This window comes from Zonotrichia leucophrys, chromosome 2, assembly GCF_028769735.1.
Source record: "Zonotrichia leucophrys gambelii isolate GWCS_2022_RI chromosome 2, RI_Zleu_2.0, whole genome shotgun sequence".
Lineage (NCBI taxonomy): Eukaryota > Metazoa > Chordata > Aves > Passeriformes > Passerellidae > Zonotrichia > Zonotrichia leucophrys.
The window spans coordinates 63,208,903-63,225,800 of record NC_088171.1 but is presented as its reverse complement, the minus strand read 5'-3'; the positions used below and the strand labels follow the sequence as shown (position 1 = coordinate 63,225,800).

The following is a 16,898-nucleotide window of genomic DNA, read 5'->3' as shown; positions in this document are numbered from 1 at the left end:
TAAAAAGGTCTCATGTCCATTCTTAGCAAGTTCAAACTCATAGCAAATATAATTCAGTATTGCCCATGCAAAATGGCCTCTTAAGATGATTCAAGATTTTTAGTAATATTAATTTTTTGTTGGCACAGCTATCAGTATCTCAACAGGATGTCTCTATTTGTCTAAGTATATCTGACAAATCCAACCAAGTAAAGGCTTTGTATCCTTTGCTTTCTAGTTTTCATGGCACTCTTCCAGAGTATTTCATACAGAATTTGGATGAAGGCTTTAGTTTGCAATTATTTATTTCTCTGAAGAGGAGCAATAGTGTTATAAAATGTCATGTAAGACCACTGAGTATTATTTATACTCTTGAAAATCTTGCTACTTACATCTGAAATGCACAGCTCCTTTAGAAGTAAAGGAACAAGTTAATACCTGCTTTATTGAGACTATGAATATCCTTCCAAAGCCTTATGCAAAGCATCTTTTTTGTATATTGCAGGATACCAGTTGGTCATCTCTGAGGGATGTTTTCTCAATCATTCTGCTTACTTCTTCCCTTTTACCAATTTTATTTGTTCAAAACTAAGTTTTGTTCTATGCTGAACCTTATAGTTCAGGGGTGGTTTTTTAAACATTAAAAACTAAGAGTTTATGAAATATACTTTATAAGGTTGAAGATTATATATGAACTCCAAACTAATAAACATTTAATGAAGAAAGTATTTCTAGTTGATATTAGCTAAATGTCCCCTTGAGACCAAAATGTGTTTTTATAAGAGCTCTTTGTGCCTCTTTTGAAACTTGCAAGATTCCTCATTTGACTGAAAAGACTCCACCTTGGTGGTGTCCCTGTCCAGAATCAGACTGGATAAGAGGCTGTAACTGAGAAATGGCTCTACAGACATACAGACACTGGTGAATGATGAGGAAAGGCCAAACAAGTACCCACAGTGTCAGTCATGTGCCATTTCAGGGTTATCTGTCATCACAAGTACAAAAGCTCAGGTACAGAGAACCAGCCCTCTTACTAGAACACGGGCTCTGAAGAACACTGTGAAGAGGTGAGGAGACACCACCTTGTGACAAACAAAAAGAAAGATGCTCCTGGTGGGAACAAGACATAGTTCCTTTCAGAGCTCATCTTAAGTTTCCTGATGGGGAAATTCCAGAAACAAGGCAATATTAGAGTTTTTCAAATTTCTGTGGATGTGAGATGGGAAAAAAAAGAAAGAAGGTGCCTTGTACACCTCAGGCTATTGGTATAAATCAAGATAAAATCTTTGAAAAACTGGTCAAGAAATTTCAGCAACTTCCCTGGGATGTAACAGAATGACTATAATGAAAAGCAGATTTAAGAACTGGTAACAGAAAGTCCACAACAGTAAGAACTAATGAGACAAGACTATGCATCAAGTTCTAGCAGTAAAGAAGCAAAATAAGCAAGAGCACAGAGCAGCTTCCTTACACCTGTTTTGCATCTGCATTTTCAAATCCCTAAATTACACCTCTCGAGTAACCTCAACAAGTTAGTTCCCATTTTACTAATTTAAAATCAGTAATAGTTATCTAGTGGTTGCACCACAGGTGCCTCAATTTTTATTACCTGCTAGAAGGGCTTCCTCTTAGCAAACCCTCTCTTAAATATGTAAATTACTGGTAGTATTTAGATACACATAATATGAGAACATTTAATCTGACCTTAACATAAGTCATTGTATTCCTATATTATAGAGAACATGCCCCTATATATATCATGCTGTTTGGATACAACTGCAATATCAAGCATGTGTAACTACTCTCGGAAATTTCAGGTTGAATGCTCTATTTCAGGCCAGTCAAATAAAAATATTTTTGTTAACTGCTTTCCCCCCCCCCTCTTCCTTTGGCAGATGTGTTTTAAATACTGGAATACTTCAGCCTTGTTAAAATATAGGACTCACTGCAGCTATGAAAAATGGGGTAGCCTGGGAAGCCGACATCCTACAAAGGCTTCTTTCCTAAAGCAATAAAACCCCCAGAAGCATCACTTGCTAAACACAACACCCTAGGCTGTCTGGGCTACACAACTAGCTTTGTCAACCTCCTCCCCACTAGCAGCTGTTCCTTCTTGCCTGTCTTCCCAGGACCCTCAAGGGTCTAAAAAGCCATCAGACAGAGGAATAGATCCAAATGAAAAACTCCATAGTAGTCAAGCCATCAGCTGGGTGGATCAGTTCCCTTGATCTGACTTCCTATGCAACCAAACAAAAAGCTGTGTTGATACAAGGGAAAAGTCAGTAGGAGTCAAGCAGCTGAGAACTGAAAGAACACCTATTTCTATGGCCCTGTTTGCTACAGCAGGTTTAGAGTGTTCAGTGAATTAGTTCCCTTCTAAGTTGGCAAAACCTGGTGGCAGGATGTTGCCCTCTCCTAGCTCTGAAAGCTTCTGTGTATCTGTGGAAAGCAGCACAGGCAGTGCCTGGGTTAATTCAGGGCATGCATGGGGTGGGACTTTGTTTTCACCCAAGGGATTAGAACTGCCCTCAAGTTGCTATGGAAAGTTTTGTAACAATTTATTTTCCAAGGGATGTTTTTGCAACCCACTAGAAGATTTTTTTTCTTCCAAATACCTTCATGCTATTTGTATCAGTGACTCAGTGCGAGTCAGCACGTCAGCTACCTAATGGAAAATTAATATGATCAAGAATAAAACAGCTGCCACCCAAACCCAGCAGCCAAGCTTCAAATATATACAGCAGAACACTCAGGATACTTTGGTCTAACAACTAACAAAACAGCATTAGAAATCCAGAACAGGTTTTTTAATGGCTTGGCTATGTGGTAGGAATGAAGATACCTGCTGAATAGAAGAACCCATCACTAGAATTTTGTGGAAAAGTGTCCCATAGGACTTACAGGAAATAATTTGAAGGTTCTGAATTTTAAATCTAAAGCTCTGATTAAAGCAAGTATTTGCAGCCATGTTCCACAGCCCCAAAACCAAAACCATCATACAGCAGAAATGATGATACACCTTTTGTTGAAGCAGCAGTGAGAAGAGGATTTAGCAAGTGAAGATTAAAACAAAAGCCCTCCACCTCAATTTCCACCTGAATTATGATGAAGACAGGCTGCAGGTTAATTAAGAGCGGCAATCTTATTTTAGTCATATTACTTCCATGTCAGGCAATGATAAGCTTTTATAGTGTACCCACACCTAAATGCACGGTTACTTACACCAAATGGGATCATTCCATTTACTCTGGGGTATAGTCACAAAATCTAGGTAACATACAAGGCATATTAGAGTGACAACAGCACAGCTCACTAACCCATCCTTTACTTGATCATTTGTGCCCTGTAAATACTACAGCCTCCCCTCTCCCCCCACCCAACAAGACACATGACACATAAACATTAAAACCCAAAACAAAACAAAAACAGAACACCAAACCCCAGTAGAGTTAGTTCCAATGACAGAATGCATTTGCAAGCCAGGCAAGCAACTGTTACAACCATAACCTACAATCAGTCACAAGTGGTTATTTCCACCTCACAACTACTTTTTCCTGCTGGAGTAGCGTGAGTGCCTCAAGCCCACCACCAGGCCTCGAGACAGAAAGTGGTACAAAACTTACAATCTTCTCCTCAGGCATGCTGCTGGCCCTGCTTCCTGCAGGCACAGCACAGCCAGCACAGTGCACCTGAGATGGAGGCATGCTCTGCAAAGGTTGAGACACACAACACATCACACAAACCACAGCTCTGACCACAGGGCTAACTGGGTGCCAAGTCAGAAAGGTGTGAAAATGTGATGAAGGTGAAACACCCATGCTGGCCATACAGACATCAAAATTCAAGTTAATGGGCAGGGGAACTCATGCACTCCTCCCAGAGTGTGAGGGTAGGAATAAAGGCCAGAATTATAGCCACCCCAGAATAGTTTCACAGAATTACATTTCATCTGTTAAAAAAACCACACCAACATCTTACTGAAGAATAAAAAAAAAAGGTGTAAAGGTAATAAAGTAGTTACTGCTACTTTAAAATAGAAGTATCCTGTAATGGAGAATATATACCAAGAAGTAAAAAAAAACCCAAATCCACAAACCCTGTATTCAGGTAAAAAACAAAACTCCAAAAAGCAAAACTCTACCAGATATAAAGAGTGACCTGAATACTTTCACCAGAGAATTACAAAATTCTGTTGCAACAGATGCAAATGATTTGCCAACTACGCAAAATCACTCCATGTCCTATAAAAAAGCAGGTGGTTTTCAAAGATTACCTCTTGACTAAGTAGAGGTCGGCTTTCAAGTGGGGTCTTCCTTTTATGTTCCTCTTTCACTGGCATTAAGGGCTTGAAAAACTTTGGTGGCTGGGGAGAAAATGCTTTAAAAGGGCTGGTCATTAAAGTATGGGAATTCTCTGCTACAACACCTAGGTAAAAAAGCAAAAAAAGTGTATTTCAGTTCTTCTTATCCTGACTGCGAGATCGTATTTCAAAACAACTGAAGGTTAAGCCATGCAATTGACAAAGTTGCTGGCTACAGAAAAATCTCAGTATTCAAGTATTTAACCACTGGCCTAGGCATGAAATAATGCACAGCTCAGTGAGATCCTCAGAGAAATCTGGAAACAGAAGGAAAGCAGAGAAGAGCAGTATCTGCCCCTTCCATTCTGAGGCTCCAACATTTCTCCTTTTTATCTTGGTCATAAAAGCAGTGGGAAGTGTCCTTGAAAATAGAACTGAGAAGCTCTTTGCTTCCTGTGTCTCACCTGACCTCTGCCCACAAGACTGCAAATCTGCCCTGTAACCAAACCAGCCATCCAGAACAGGCAGCATGATCAAGAAGGAAATTACAAGCAAGGAAGAAATTAATAAACCCCCAGTCCCACTTTATCGCAGCAATATTTCTACCTCCACTGCCTGTTCAATGTGACCTGAAGGAAACAAGGCACTTATGACACACTGACAGGGAGGCACAGACAATATCCACATATCATGTAAAGAACCTGTCTAAGGACACTTCCCACTTTAATAAAAGCATCTTCATCTTTAAATTCATAAAATAACAGCAGCTGCATTTTGTTCTTTTGTGTGTGTGTGTGCAGTGTTTTGTTTTGGGTGGGATTTTTTGTTTTTCTTCTACAGTTTTGATTTATATTTAGCACATTCTGCCCACCTCTTTTACCCCCTTTCCTGGATGTCTTATGCATTTCTCCTTTTCTCCCCTATTTTCAGGTTATGTTTAGTTCTTTAAGTAGAAGCTGAGTGACACAATTATTAGGAAAAGAGCAGTGGGAATTTAACTTTCAGTTTAATGCAGTAAATAAGAATCCACCAGCACTGTCATTACATGTATGAAATCTCACCACTGCCATCTTTGCTCTTGCGAGGTGACTCCCTGGGTAAAGTACCATAGCATGACACATCTTGATAACTGGAACAACAGTCAGATATATCTAGGTGACTTTCAGACCAACCCTAAAAAATAAAAACACATAAATCTGTATTATGATGATGCAGGCAAATGTGGAAAAAATCAATAGGTAAACTCAGGTGGTTTTTTTTAAGAGTCAACCAAACCCCGCAAACCAAAGGTATGTCAATTACTGACTTCAGACAATTTTCCTATCACACATAAATGCATTGTTTTAAAGGCAATTAGCTGGTTAGAGAAATAGTTAGAGTTTCGCTCTGTTTCTTACATATCAGTTTATGTAATTCTAATATGAAAGGCTGAGAAGCAATAGGGTTTAATGCAAAATTATATGTAATGGGTGCAGAACTTCAAAGAAATATCAAGTAAATCAACTGCTTTCAATACTAGTAAAGGAAAATACTATTTCTATTTTCATTTTTTTTCCCCCCCAGTTCTCAAACACGTCTTGCTTCTGGTGGGGGTGGGAAATCTGGGAATGTGAGCTGTTTGTTGCTATGTTTCCGTACCTTGTCATCTTCATCGCAAGCAGAAAGATCCAGTCGACTACAGGACACCTATGGAACACCAACAGACAGAATGACAAAATGCCTACCCCTGATTTGTGAGATGTAATACCTTGAGAAACACTATGATCATTTAGTCCTAATAACTGTTTTGCTTTCTCTTTTCAGACCACATTATATAAAAAGACATCTACATTTCTGCTGTATGAGTGAGTGAGAGAACACATAAAATGGAAACTACCCCTTATATCATGAAAAAAGTTAAAGGGATTTGGAGGTAAGAGTAATATGAATCAGGGCAGTTGTCATCCTGAACTACTTCCCAAATTGATATGCTTGTAAAAGAAGAAGAGTTTCAACCAACCCTCCCCTCTTTCCTGATAACTTTGTTATCTCCTAGGACAGACAATTTTGGGGATGGGATTTCACTTCATGTCCACTTCCCCACAGGCTGGTTAGTCCCAGCACAGAGTAGTCATTACCATATCTCCTTATGCAAGCATTACATCAGCACAGAGCCAGCAGCCCCTGCCCCATCCATGCTAATGACGAAGGCTCCTTACGTTGTGCACGTTCGGAGTGCTGATGCTCCTGCGGATGTTCCTGGCTTTGGTGGAGAAAGCCTCTTTGACAGTGACTGCCTGTAAAAAGAGAACAAAACACTAACAGCAACGCCATGGTCTCCTCAGGAGAACTGAGCAAGCAGGATAGCAACTTTTTTTCAGTGTAGCTAACAGCAGCAACCAGGGCTTGCATTCACAAATCTTAATTTGCACAGACAACCACCAAAGCTCCTGTCTGAAATTCATTCTTTAGCCTTTGCTTGTTCAGGTTCTGAGTACTACCTCGTTGCCAACTTTTGTTACTACATCCACCACCCCTGGAAATTTGTATTTCACAGAACTTCATCTTACATCTATCTGTCCAGTGATCTCTAAAAAAAAACCAACTGAAACAAAAAAAGCCACACAGTATTTTTAAAAGATCAGTCATCTCCTCTTGAATTCTCATAATCTCCTCTGGAATTCTCATAACCCAGTGCAAAGATTGCAAGAAACGCCTTTTCCTTGCCTGTCTTAGCCGTTCAAGGCTCAGGATGTTCTCCACTTGCAGCACACCACGAGTGTATTTCTCGATGTAGGTTTCGCCATCGGATGTGCCCTCGTTCTCGCTCCTTGCAGCCATCAGCGCTAAGGTCTCACGATCCTCAATTTCTTCTGTAGCCTAAAGTACAAGTTACACCATTCAAGGTTTCAAAAAGGAAAGCCAATTGTTTTAGCTCACTTTTTTGACCAGTTCAATCCAGAAATTAATTTCAACTGGGCATCTTAAACTTAACCAGCAAACCTAATTACAGTGAATGATCCAGGGTTGTTCCATAGAGATGCAAATGATGCTGAAGAGATCAAGCTTAGGAGAAGTTTTGAGCATTTGTTGCAGCAAATCACTTCTAGAAAAAATGCATATATAACCTGAAATTGTGTATGTAAAGGCACAACTAATGACAACTTCCTAGGCAAGGAAATGTAATTTCCTCCCTTAAAATATGCTGTGATTTCCCTAGAGTTTAAAATTTAAGTGGTGCAACAAAGTGACAATTACAGGGTTTCAAGACTATTTATGTTTTCATTTGTCCAGTTTGTTTACTTTTAAAATAAATTTTATAGTACATTTACAACTTTTACAAACTTTTTTTCTGTAAAAAGTAATTTATACTCCTGTGAAACTCAGATTCCCAGTTATTCTGTTTCCACAAACCTGAACATTCTTCTGAGTACCCTCTATATTTTCCCCGTAGACACTAACAGGTTTTCAAAAATAACTTTACTACAAAAACTCAGTTAAATACAGTAGAAGAGAAAATAAAATCCCCACAGTTTTCAACTGTTTAAACATAAATACAATCTCACACTGAACTTCAGTATATCCACTTTGGCAACCTGCCCCATAGCAGCAAAGCAGGACATTTACTTTCTAATCAGTATCGCCCACTGCAGTAGGTCAATTCTGTTGGTTTCTGTGAATTTGCCACAGAAATATACTGTGATTTACCTTTGGTATATTGGATACTATTTCATAAGTCACTCCACAGGCATAATATATATTTTTCAGGGATATTCTCCTTTTCAGGCTCTGGGTAAAACTCTAGAAAGAAAGTAATTTTCAGTTACTGTTTTAATAATTATTATTTATGACATCCTAAGAAATAAAAAGGTGTGATGAAAAATCTGATTATAAATCCAATCAGAACCATAAATTATCATTTATTAAATTACTTTTTTTAGCACTTATGATATTTTAAGCACTCTTTGCAACATTGTGCTCAGTACACAATGCTACTTAGTTCAATTAGCTAAAAAATGGACAGTTCAAAGAAATACACCAGTACACACTTCAGTGCAACCTATAAAAATCTGGTTTTCATTTCTCTCTCATAAGAACTGGGGAGACCAGACTCACAAAATTAAGCAGCTAAGAAAACACATTCATTAAATTTAGAATATGAAACAAAACAAGGAATAAAAGAATATATAAACTTATTACCTGCTTGTTATAGATGTTGGCCGCAATCCTTTTGCGTAATACCAGTTCCATTGCAGCAGGGTGACTGAGCTGCACAGTGGTCTTCACTATTAAGTAAATTCTCTCATTTTGAGGAGTTACCCTATTGAGGTGCACTGAGTCATGGACAGAAGAGTCCCAGGCAGCAGTGGCTGAAACCTATGCAGACAAATTATGTGGAAGAAGGAAAGGATAATCAAAGATTATATTATTCTAAAAACAGGTATCATTTACAATGATTTAACATGAAGTAGAATAATTCCTTAATGAGAGAAAAATCACTCTAATTGAACAAAGTGGAATCAAATCTCCTTTCATAGTAAAGAATTTATCAGAAAAATCATAAAATAGGTGTTAAGATACTGGAGAAAATAATTATGACCACAATCCCTGCACTATGCAAACCCTGTCCCAAAAGGAAGTTTTCACATGTCTGGAGACAGAAAGGAAAGCAGAAGAAAGACTGGATGAAGGAATACAGATCCTACTGCTACTACATTAGAAGTATATTAATTTCAATGTAAAATCTTCCATCTATGTTGGATTAGGTTAATAGCCCAGACAGAATAAACCTGCACCCATTCTGCAGAACTTTTTTTCCTTCCCTCTGTCTTCCCCCCAACTTTGGTGTCCTCTTTATTCTGGAAACAGTCTCTTAAACAATGGCCTGAGTGGTTGCAGGACATGGAAAGTGTCAGTTAAGAAATTCCAAAATGGATTCAGAACCATTAATTTTCAACAATTCCCAAACCGTATATTTAAAAACCAGTAATTACTAGCAGTAATTTGTAGTAATAACTACAATAATTTGTAGTAATTTGTACTAATAACTACAAATAAAAGAATTCTTATTTAAGTATTAAGCTTTGCCTAGTGCACACAATAAAACAAGTCATTTTCTCTGAAGAGTTAAGAGCCTGCAAGAGGAATGAAGAAGGAGTGAGGAAAGCAGGAAAAGGGATTTTGAGTCAGGCGGTTGAATAATTGTTTGCCAAGAGCTTAGACTTGTCATCTCTGAATTAAGGCAAAAGAGCTAACAAGTCATATCCTCTTAAATTCTAAATAATTAGGCTGGAAAATAAAGGCAGCACTAGATACAGATGGTACTTCTAAGACAAAAAATGGTAATAATAATAATAATAATAATAATGATTAAATACATAGAAGTAGGAAATAAAAAAAAATAAGAAGAAAGCATTGACACAAACTGCAGTTGTCAAAAAGGAGGCTTACTAACAATTTACCTCATCATCACTGTGTTTTATGATCGGCAGATAAAAGAATGGGCTCCCATGCTCCTTTGGTAGTATTGAGTTAACTCCTGATGCATGGGGACCTATAAGTTGTTCATTGGCACTGAGGTCATCAGCTAATGAAACAAATGTGCAAAGAATGAAATAGTTTTATACCAAAGGATATGAATATATAGAGGCAAAATTGTAATAAAGGCCTATCCATATTTCATAATTCATTTAATCCTACTTAATTTATTACTATGCAGCATTTGCAGATGATTTCAGCATACAAAAGAAATGGAGAATAGCAGTTCTGGCTACATTACACTTTTAGCTGAACAAACAAAAGGTGTGCAATGACACAATGAACCTGTTTAAATATCCAGTTTGATTTTTTGTCTGCTAATCTCTACTGATAGTAAAAAAAACAAAAAAGAAAACCAAATAACCCACAAACCACACTGAAAAAAACATTCCTTGTGAGCCCAGATGAAGGAAGAGCATATTTCACTTTCCAAAAGTATCAGCTAAAGCAGGTTATTGACACATTGCCTATATAAATATGTGTAATAGGCACCATTCCAGTGCTGGATGTGATAAGGCCTATAGATCCTCTTGTGCTTTATGTTCAGGTTTTTAATTGGACTTGCTTCCTAAACAGTCCTTAAATGTGGAGCTACCTCTAGTTTCTTGTTACTTACACTGTGTATCTGTGTGTTAAGAATACATATCAGTATTCTTCTTGCATTTAGAACTAAATATCTTCAAAGAGAGAAGACTTAGATTCTGTAAAAAAAGCTCAATATAACTCTAACACAGTGTTCATTAAATGAGCTGTTTAAAACTCTACATGAAGATCAGTGGACAAAGCTCTGAAAGCATTGGGAAATTCTCTATCAGTGCTTTAGTGACATGTGAATTTGTATGTCAAAACACTTATAGGACTACTTCATCGGCTGTTTGATTCAAACTAAGCTTGCTTTCTTACCATATTTTCTGTTGTACAGCCTATCATTGAGTACAGTGATACTGTGTTCCCAGACTTTAATCCTTACTCTAAAATAGTTGTGCTTAATTATGCCAACATACACAACCAGAAAAAACCAAAAGCACTTTAAAAGCCATATCAGACAATGTCATTGCCCGGACTTACACCTTTCAAGTTCATTCTTCCATTTAAGCATTTATTGACCCAAACTAAGCCCCATTTCCCCCTCCACAAGTTTCTTAATCTGCTTTTACAACATACCGTTCAGATCAAGGAAGAGGACAGGGATATGTGTTTCCATTCCTGCAGGTGGAATCCTGAAACAAAACAAACTGCTGGCAACAAAGAAGGCAAATTCATACCTAAGCTAATTTGGGCAAACAGATCTCCATGCAATATTCATTAAGAGTAACCAATGGCTAAAGCTGTTAGCATTCTGATGGCTACTCTGAATGCCTGTGTGGCACAAACAGCATTTTGTTTATCCACACACAGAGCTACATCTAGAGCTTTGCCAAAACTCAATTCACACCACACAGCATGCGGCAGTTGCTGTGAGGACCAGAGTTTTAAACATCCTGTTCTGCTCCTTACCAAGTTAACTGGTTGCAGTCATCTCACACATAAAGGTCAGCACCCTCCAAACAACGGGATATGTAACTACTGGCTGTCTTTATATCCATAAACACACTTTCAGCTATATGTTCACAGCATGCTTCAGGTGGATAAGGGGAAAAATGGCAAGAAAAGAGTATTGCTACATTATTCCCCGAATACTATTGGAGACATTAGTGTACACTTGATTAGAGGAGTATTTCTTGTCCCTTCTTTCCCAAACCTAACATGTTGTATTCCTCATTTTTGCATGTCAGCTGCAAAGATCTTAGTTAAAACACAAATTTAAATGTGTTTTAAACTAAGATGAACTAGTTTAGTTCTAGTTCTAGAACCAGAACTAAAGAGAACTATATTACAACACTATAGTTCTCTTTAGCTCTAGTTCTAGAACTAAAGAGAAATATATTACAAATTCAGATGAAACAGAGAACACATCCTTTGAAATCAGTTTCTTCCCTCTCTACCCTTAATCAATGACATCATCACGTGTTCTACCATTCATCTTTCAATCATTCCTTTTCTGAAAGGAATCAAACTACTGGATAATTTTCCCAATTTTATAAAATTGCAAAATACTATATTATATTCAAAGGTGATTTTCAAACCTTGAAAGCTATTTCAAAGCTACCTCATGTAATATCTTAGCTAAGCAAATCTTTCTCACATTCAGAACAGCACCTGACCTTCTAAACTTTCTGTCAGCTGAATGCAGTTTGTAGTATCACAGGAGAACACTCCAGAACATCCTTAGATTTGTACCTTGCAGAATACACAGTTTATGAACAAAAAGCCGGCAACTCCAGTGGCTTTTCTGAACATACCAATTTGCGGGGGCACCGGGAATTCCACTGCCTGGTGCTGGAACAAACACTGCATTCCTCTCTTCCGTCAGCCCCACCCACTGCTCCACCAGCCGGGCTTCTCGCTCTATATCATCCTCTGATTTTTCTGTGGTGAGAGAGATTAGGATTACAGATGAGGCACACTTTTTGCGGTATAGGGCATAAAGTACTTATGAGAGAGACTTCAAGCTGCAAACCTTGCTTGTTGCTGATCTTTTGGATCTGCTCATCTAAGTATTCTCTGCGTTTTATTAATGCCTCAGACCACCTTTCTCGTACACAGTTCAAATCTTCTTCCTAACATGGAAATAGAGAAGAAGGTCATGAGACTATGTGGGTAAGAATAAAGGGCAGTGGTAATTTAACCAGAAATTTTGTGGTAATTTAACCAGAATTTACATTAAATGGCTTGCACAACGCAGAAAACTCTTTTCTCCCGAATGACATGCACACTGATTAAGTACCTCATCGCCCATGAAGGGAATTTTATTTACTTTCAAGTTTCAGATTTCAACAGGAGAAAAGAAAATGTGACTGCCTCTGCTGCTGAACAGATTACACACCATGGGCTAATTACTCACGGAAGTGGCAATCAAACTTTTGATTAGCATATGGAAGAGGGAAACCCAGTATCATCAGTTGATCATAAGCTCTCCTGAAGATTAGACAGGTCAGTACGCCCTCAAATCTGCACAAAATTCCATTGCTAGCAGCTGCTATCAGTGCAAGTAAAAGATTTCTCATGCAAACAAAACCCATCATGCAATCATGCTTTGTGGTATCACAGAAAATCCAGTTGGTTCTTCTCTGTGATATGTCAGGAAGCGCATAAACAGCCCGCAAGAAGTTAGTACCTTAAATTATATTTTTGAGATTGCTAGGAAACTTAACACATCATTTTAAGGGATGTCAGCATTCTCACCTAACTGGTTTTACTTCTGTTGGACTGCCTATTAAAAAGAAGTCTGCTGTGTAGAAATCTAAAATTTATTTTACTGGGGGGGGTGGATTTCCTCTTCTGCTCTTTGTCACCTTTTAAAATGAGTGTTCTGTTACACTGTATAAATTGTGCCTTATCACACAGGAAAACAGGGTCGAGAGTGGGTTTTGTGCAGATAAAAGAAAATTGCTTCACTGAGGCTTCTGTATCTACCCCCATTCACATCCTCCACTCTCACTCAAGCATTTCAGAAAACTGCACAACATAAAGGGCTATGGTATTTTTTTAGAAAACAAAATATCTTATGCTGCATAATTTGCCTGGAAAAGATGCCTGCAGCTGCTGGTTCTTTTCCCTGTGATATTCATCAGAAACTGCTTTCATTCTAAATAAGTTTGGAAGCTTTTATTCCCATAGCAATTCATGTCGCCAGTTAGGAGAGCTGACTGCAGAGTACTAGAGAAGAGAGGACACTGTAAGAGTATAAAGTCACAAGGTAAACTGAAATAGCAGTGTTTTATAGCCCAGGTAGCCTCTACAATGCTCAGCATGTGTGTATTCAAAGCCGCTTTTGCTTGCTCATTTGAGAGTTGCTGGCCATTAGCATTAGCTGTGCCCCATGCCGCAGGATTGACAGCAAGAGCAGCAATACCTGGTAACTATCCATATCACCACCATCATCCTCCTCCTTCTGGTAGGAGAAAATACATTTTGTAAAACATAAAACCCATGCAATTCACTCAACAGAAATTAACACAAACAACCCAAAACACGAATACCAACATTTCTGCCACAAACTTGTAAAATGTTAAAATCACAACACTGAAATAGCTAGTCTTATTAAAAGTAGAAAAAAAAATTTATTACACTGTAGCAGGTCAGCAATTATTTGAGTATTAGTGAATATGTTTATTTTAAAAATAAAATAATGAAAATCGCCACAGAATCCAGTCCCAGAAAAATGATTGAGCAAGCAGATCACTGATCTCAAGTTTTACAGTTTTATCTGTATCCAAGGTTAGAATTATTTGTGGAACTGAATGCAAACCTTCTTCAAAAGGCACCTTGCTTCCCTGGGTGGCCCATTCCACTTGTTCTTTGCCATCACTGTTAAAATCATGGTTTATTTCCAATATGAATTTGTCCAGTATGAGCTGAAATAATTGATGCTGCTTAAGGACTTCCTTGGCCATGTGGAATAGTCCTTTCACATTCAGGGACAATCGGTTTTGATTCTTATCAATAACAACTTGGTGCTTTTCAAAAGCTAAATAGTATCTCACTACATTTTCTCTAATAATTTTTTTTTTTTTTTTTTTTGCTTTTCCCCTCCTCAACTTTTACCATCTCTGGAAGGGAGGAAAACTAATAGCACTAGGAATCTAGTATTAATCACCTCTTTACACAAAAGTAAAAACAATTTCCATATTCCTTCTGTCCTGCCATACTTGGTAGTTTATCAGTCATAAATCAAGTTGTAAGCAAAAAAACCCAGGTTTAGCACCACAGACTCACGTTACTTGTATTAACCTCAAGCACGTGTAAAACTGCATATCATGTACCAGTGTGCTAAGGTCCCTTTTGGAATTGTGTTGAGCTGGGTCTAGAACAGCAGAACTACACCAAACTGAGACATTAACTGCCTTACCTGGTAGCTGTCCAAGCCTCTTTGCAGTTTGGTTGATCTGGCAGTCACCCCACCTACAGAGACTGAAAGAATTGCTTCTACCATGAGAGGCAACGTTCCTGAATGCTGCACGGGTTTCACTGTCACCTGAACTCTGCGAGAATGACCCTAAGCAGGAAATTGAGAGGGAGAGAAAAACTAAGAATAAAATTTAAAAATTAACTTAAGCATGAATAGGATGGCAAGGAAAAGATACATACCTGCCTAAGCTGGAAAATTCCCCCTGTGTTTACATCTTTTGCCTGATGGAGTTCAACTGCAGTGTATTCACCCATCTCATTCAATTCTTGTATGGAAATCCACATTTCTATTCTTCGAGTTACTTCATTCCATCTAAAAAGATATCCCCATAAAAACTCATGGTTTTTACTCAAAGTATTTGTGCACTTACAAAACTTATAGCAAGTTGATGGAAGCATTTATTTGTAATTCATTCGTACCTGTCTCTCAGTGTCCTAGTTTTTGCATGAAGAGAATCAACTTCCCAAACAGAGCTGCCATTGCCAGTACATCTGTGACCCCACACCTCAATAGCAAGAGCTCCTTCTGAAATGAACTCCAAAAACTCCTCAGTGACATTCACCACATAGTCCTAGCAATGAGAAAAACAAATCACATTCAATCATATTAAACAATTGTATCTCCTCAACTTGCTTGTAAGGACACAAACAACTAACTTCCTGCCTGATCAACCATACAGTTTGCACCACAAAGCTTCACTCTGAACATGAAAGTTGTAAAACCTCATCATCTCAGCAATTCATGCTTCTGCATACTACATTTCATCATAAAAGTGATGTCTCAGCTCCAGTGATCTCTTTCAAGCTACTGAGCTTATCAAACAAGTATATAATCAGCTGTCATTATATAAATGATAGATTTCTCCATACATTAAATTCACATCTGAATTTTAAAGATCCCTAATCAAAAGATCTTTTCCTTTTGCTACATTTTGAAGAAGTGATGAAGTGAAATATTAAGGCATTCTGAAGCATAGTTAAAAGTCATTAGTCATATGACTTGACTCCCTCTTTCTTCTTCCCCCAGCAAAACAAGGCTCAGACCCTAAACAGTTTCTCTCAAACATATGATCCTCCTGGTAACACTGTTTCATAATAAAAATACTTACCTTACAGTGAGAGAAGGTCACTGTAAAATGAGCATCTTTGCTCTGAGGTGAAGGCACATCTGGATCTACTACTGGTGCTGCTACTGTTGACTCACATTGATCCCAAAATGTGTATTGACAAAAGACAAAATTGGAGAGATTGGGTGGCAGTCCGGTTGCCTCTTTTATTTTTACCTGAGGAGACAAAATAGATATTGTCATGAATATGTCTGTTTCCTCTTCAACTGCAAATTGAGGACCAACAGCCAAGAAGAAGTTTTAAAGGATAGTAAGGATGCTCCCATTTAGGAACATCCTTAAAAATATGATTTTCTGTATATGTCTATATATATACAGAAATGCAGACATAAGGACCTCACCCATGTACATGTTTCATTGGGGGAAGCTGATACGCTCGAGTGGGGAATGAAATACTTTATCACAAAAGAAATTAAATTCATACACCACCCATAGATTCTACATTAGATGATCAAACTACAGGAGATAGTGACAGGGAAAAACTGTTTCCCCTTCTGTGTGTAAAGGACTGTCCTTGTAACACCAGTATTTATGGTGGAGATGTGCATCTACTGGAAGCTAAAACAAATTAAATGAGCCACTGGAAACCACTGACTGGCCTACCCTGAGCTGGAACAAGAGGAGTCCTTTCAGGGACTTTTCAGCCAGCAATAGTAATCTACATAGCCTAGTACTTTACATCTGACTGACTACATAGTTACAGAGGCTCAACACTGTACACTTCATCAGGTGTTGTCACTCACCCTACAGGAGAGCTTTTTCGCTCTGTGAATAATTTCTCCGTTGTTATCCATGACTTCCAGACTCCCACTCTCACTGGAGTTCTCAGATGAGTCATCTCCTTCCACCACACGTTCTGGGACAGACCCGGTGACACGCATTACTTCAACGTGCAGCCGCCCTGCCACCTGAAGGCAATTACACAGAGAACATACAAGGCCCCTTGAAAAACACTCATTCACTGG

At 38.2% G+C, this 16,898-nt stretch overlaps 1 protein-coding gene across 3 annotated transcripts in view; it reads right to left on the bottom strand.

The window, feature by feature from the left end:
* The window catches only part of KIF13A (kinesin family member 13A), a 104,603-nt gene that overhangs the window by 5,186 nt on the left and 82,519 nt on the right, over positions 1-16,898 (bottom strand). The window contains exons 21-38 of one of the 3 annotated variants that reach the window (XM_064705196.1): positions 16,677-16,841; positions 15,916-16,089; positions 15,227-15,378; positions 14,987-15,119; positions 14,748-14,894; positions 13,752-13,790; positions 12,357-12,456; positions 12,139-12,265; positions 10,961-11,016; positions 9,721-9,845; positions 8,459-8,635; positions 7,967-8,059; positions 6,986-7,138; positions 6,478-6,555; positions 5,918-5,965; positions 5,341-5,452; positions 4,253-4,404; positions 3,603-3,686 (exon numbers count right to left, since the gene is read on the bottom strand). In XM_064705196.1, the coding sequence (XP_064561266.1) occupies positions 3,603-3,686; positions 4,253-4,404; positions 5,341-5,452; positions 5,918-5,965; positions 6,478-6,555; positions 6,986-7,138; positions 7,967-8,059; positions 8,459-8,635; positions 9,721-9,845; positions 10,961-11,016; positions 12,139-12,265; positions 12,357-12,456; positions 13,752-13,790; positions 14,748-14,894; positions 14,987-15,119; positions 15,227-15,378; positions 15,916-16,089; positions 16,677-16,841 (2,115 nt within the window). The remainder of the gene's footprint in view (positions 1-3,602; positions 3,687-4,252; positions 4,405-5,340; positions 5,453-5,917; positions 5,966-6,477; positions 6,556-6,985; positions 7,139-7,966; positions 8,060-8,458; positions 8,636-9,720; positions 9,846-10,960; positions 11,017-12,138; positions 12,266-12,356; positions 12,457-13,751; positions 13,791-14,747; positions 14,895-14,986; positions 15,120-15,226; positions 15,379-15,915; positions 16,090-16,676; positions 16,842-16,898) is intronic. The other 2 variants (XM_064705194.1, XM_064705195.1) reach the window with 2 other exon arrangements.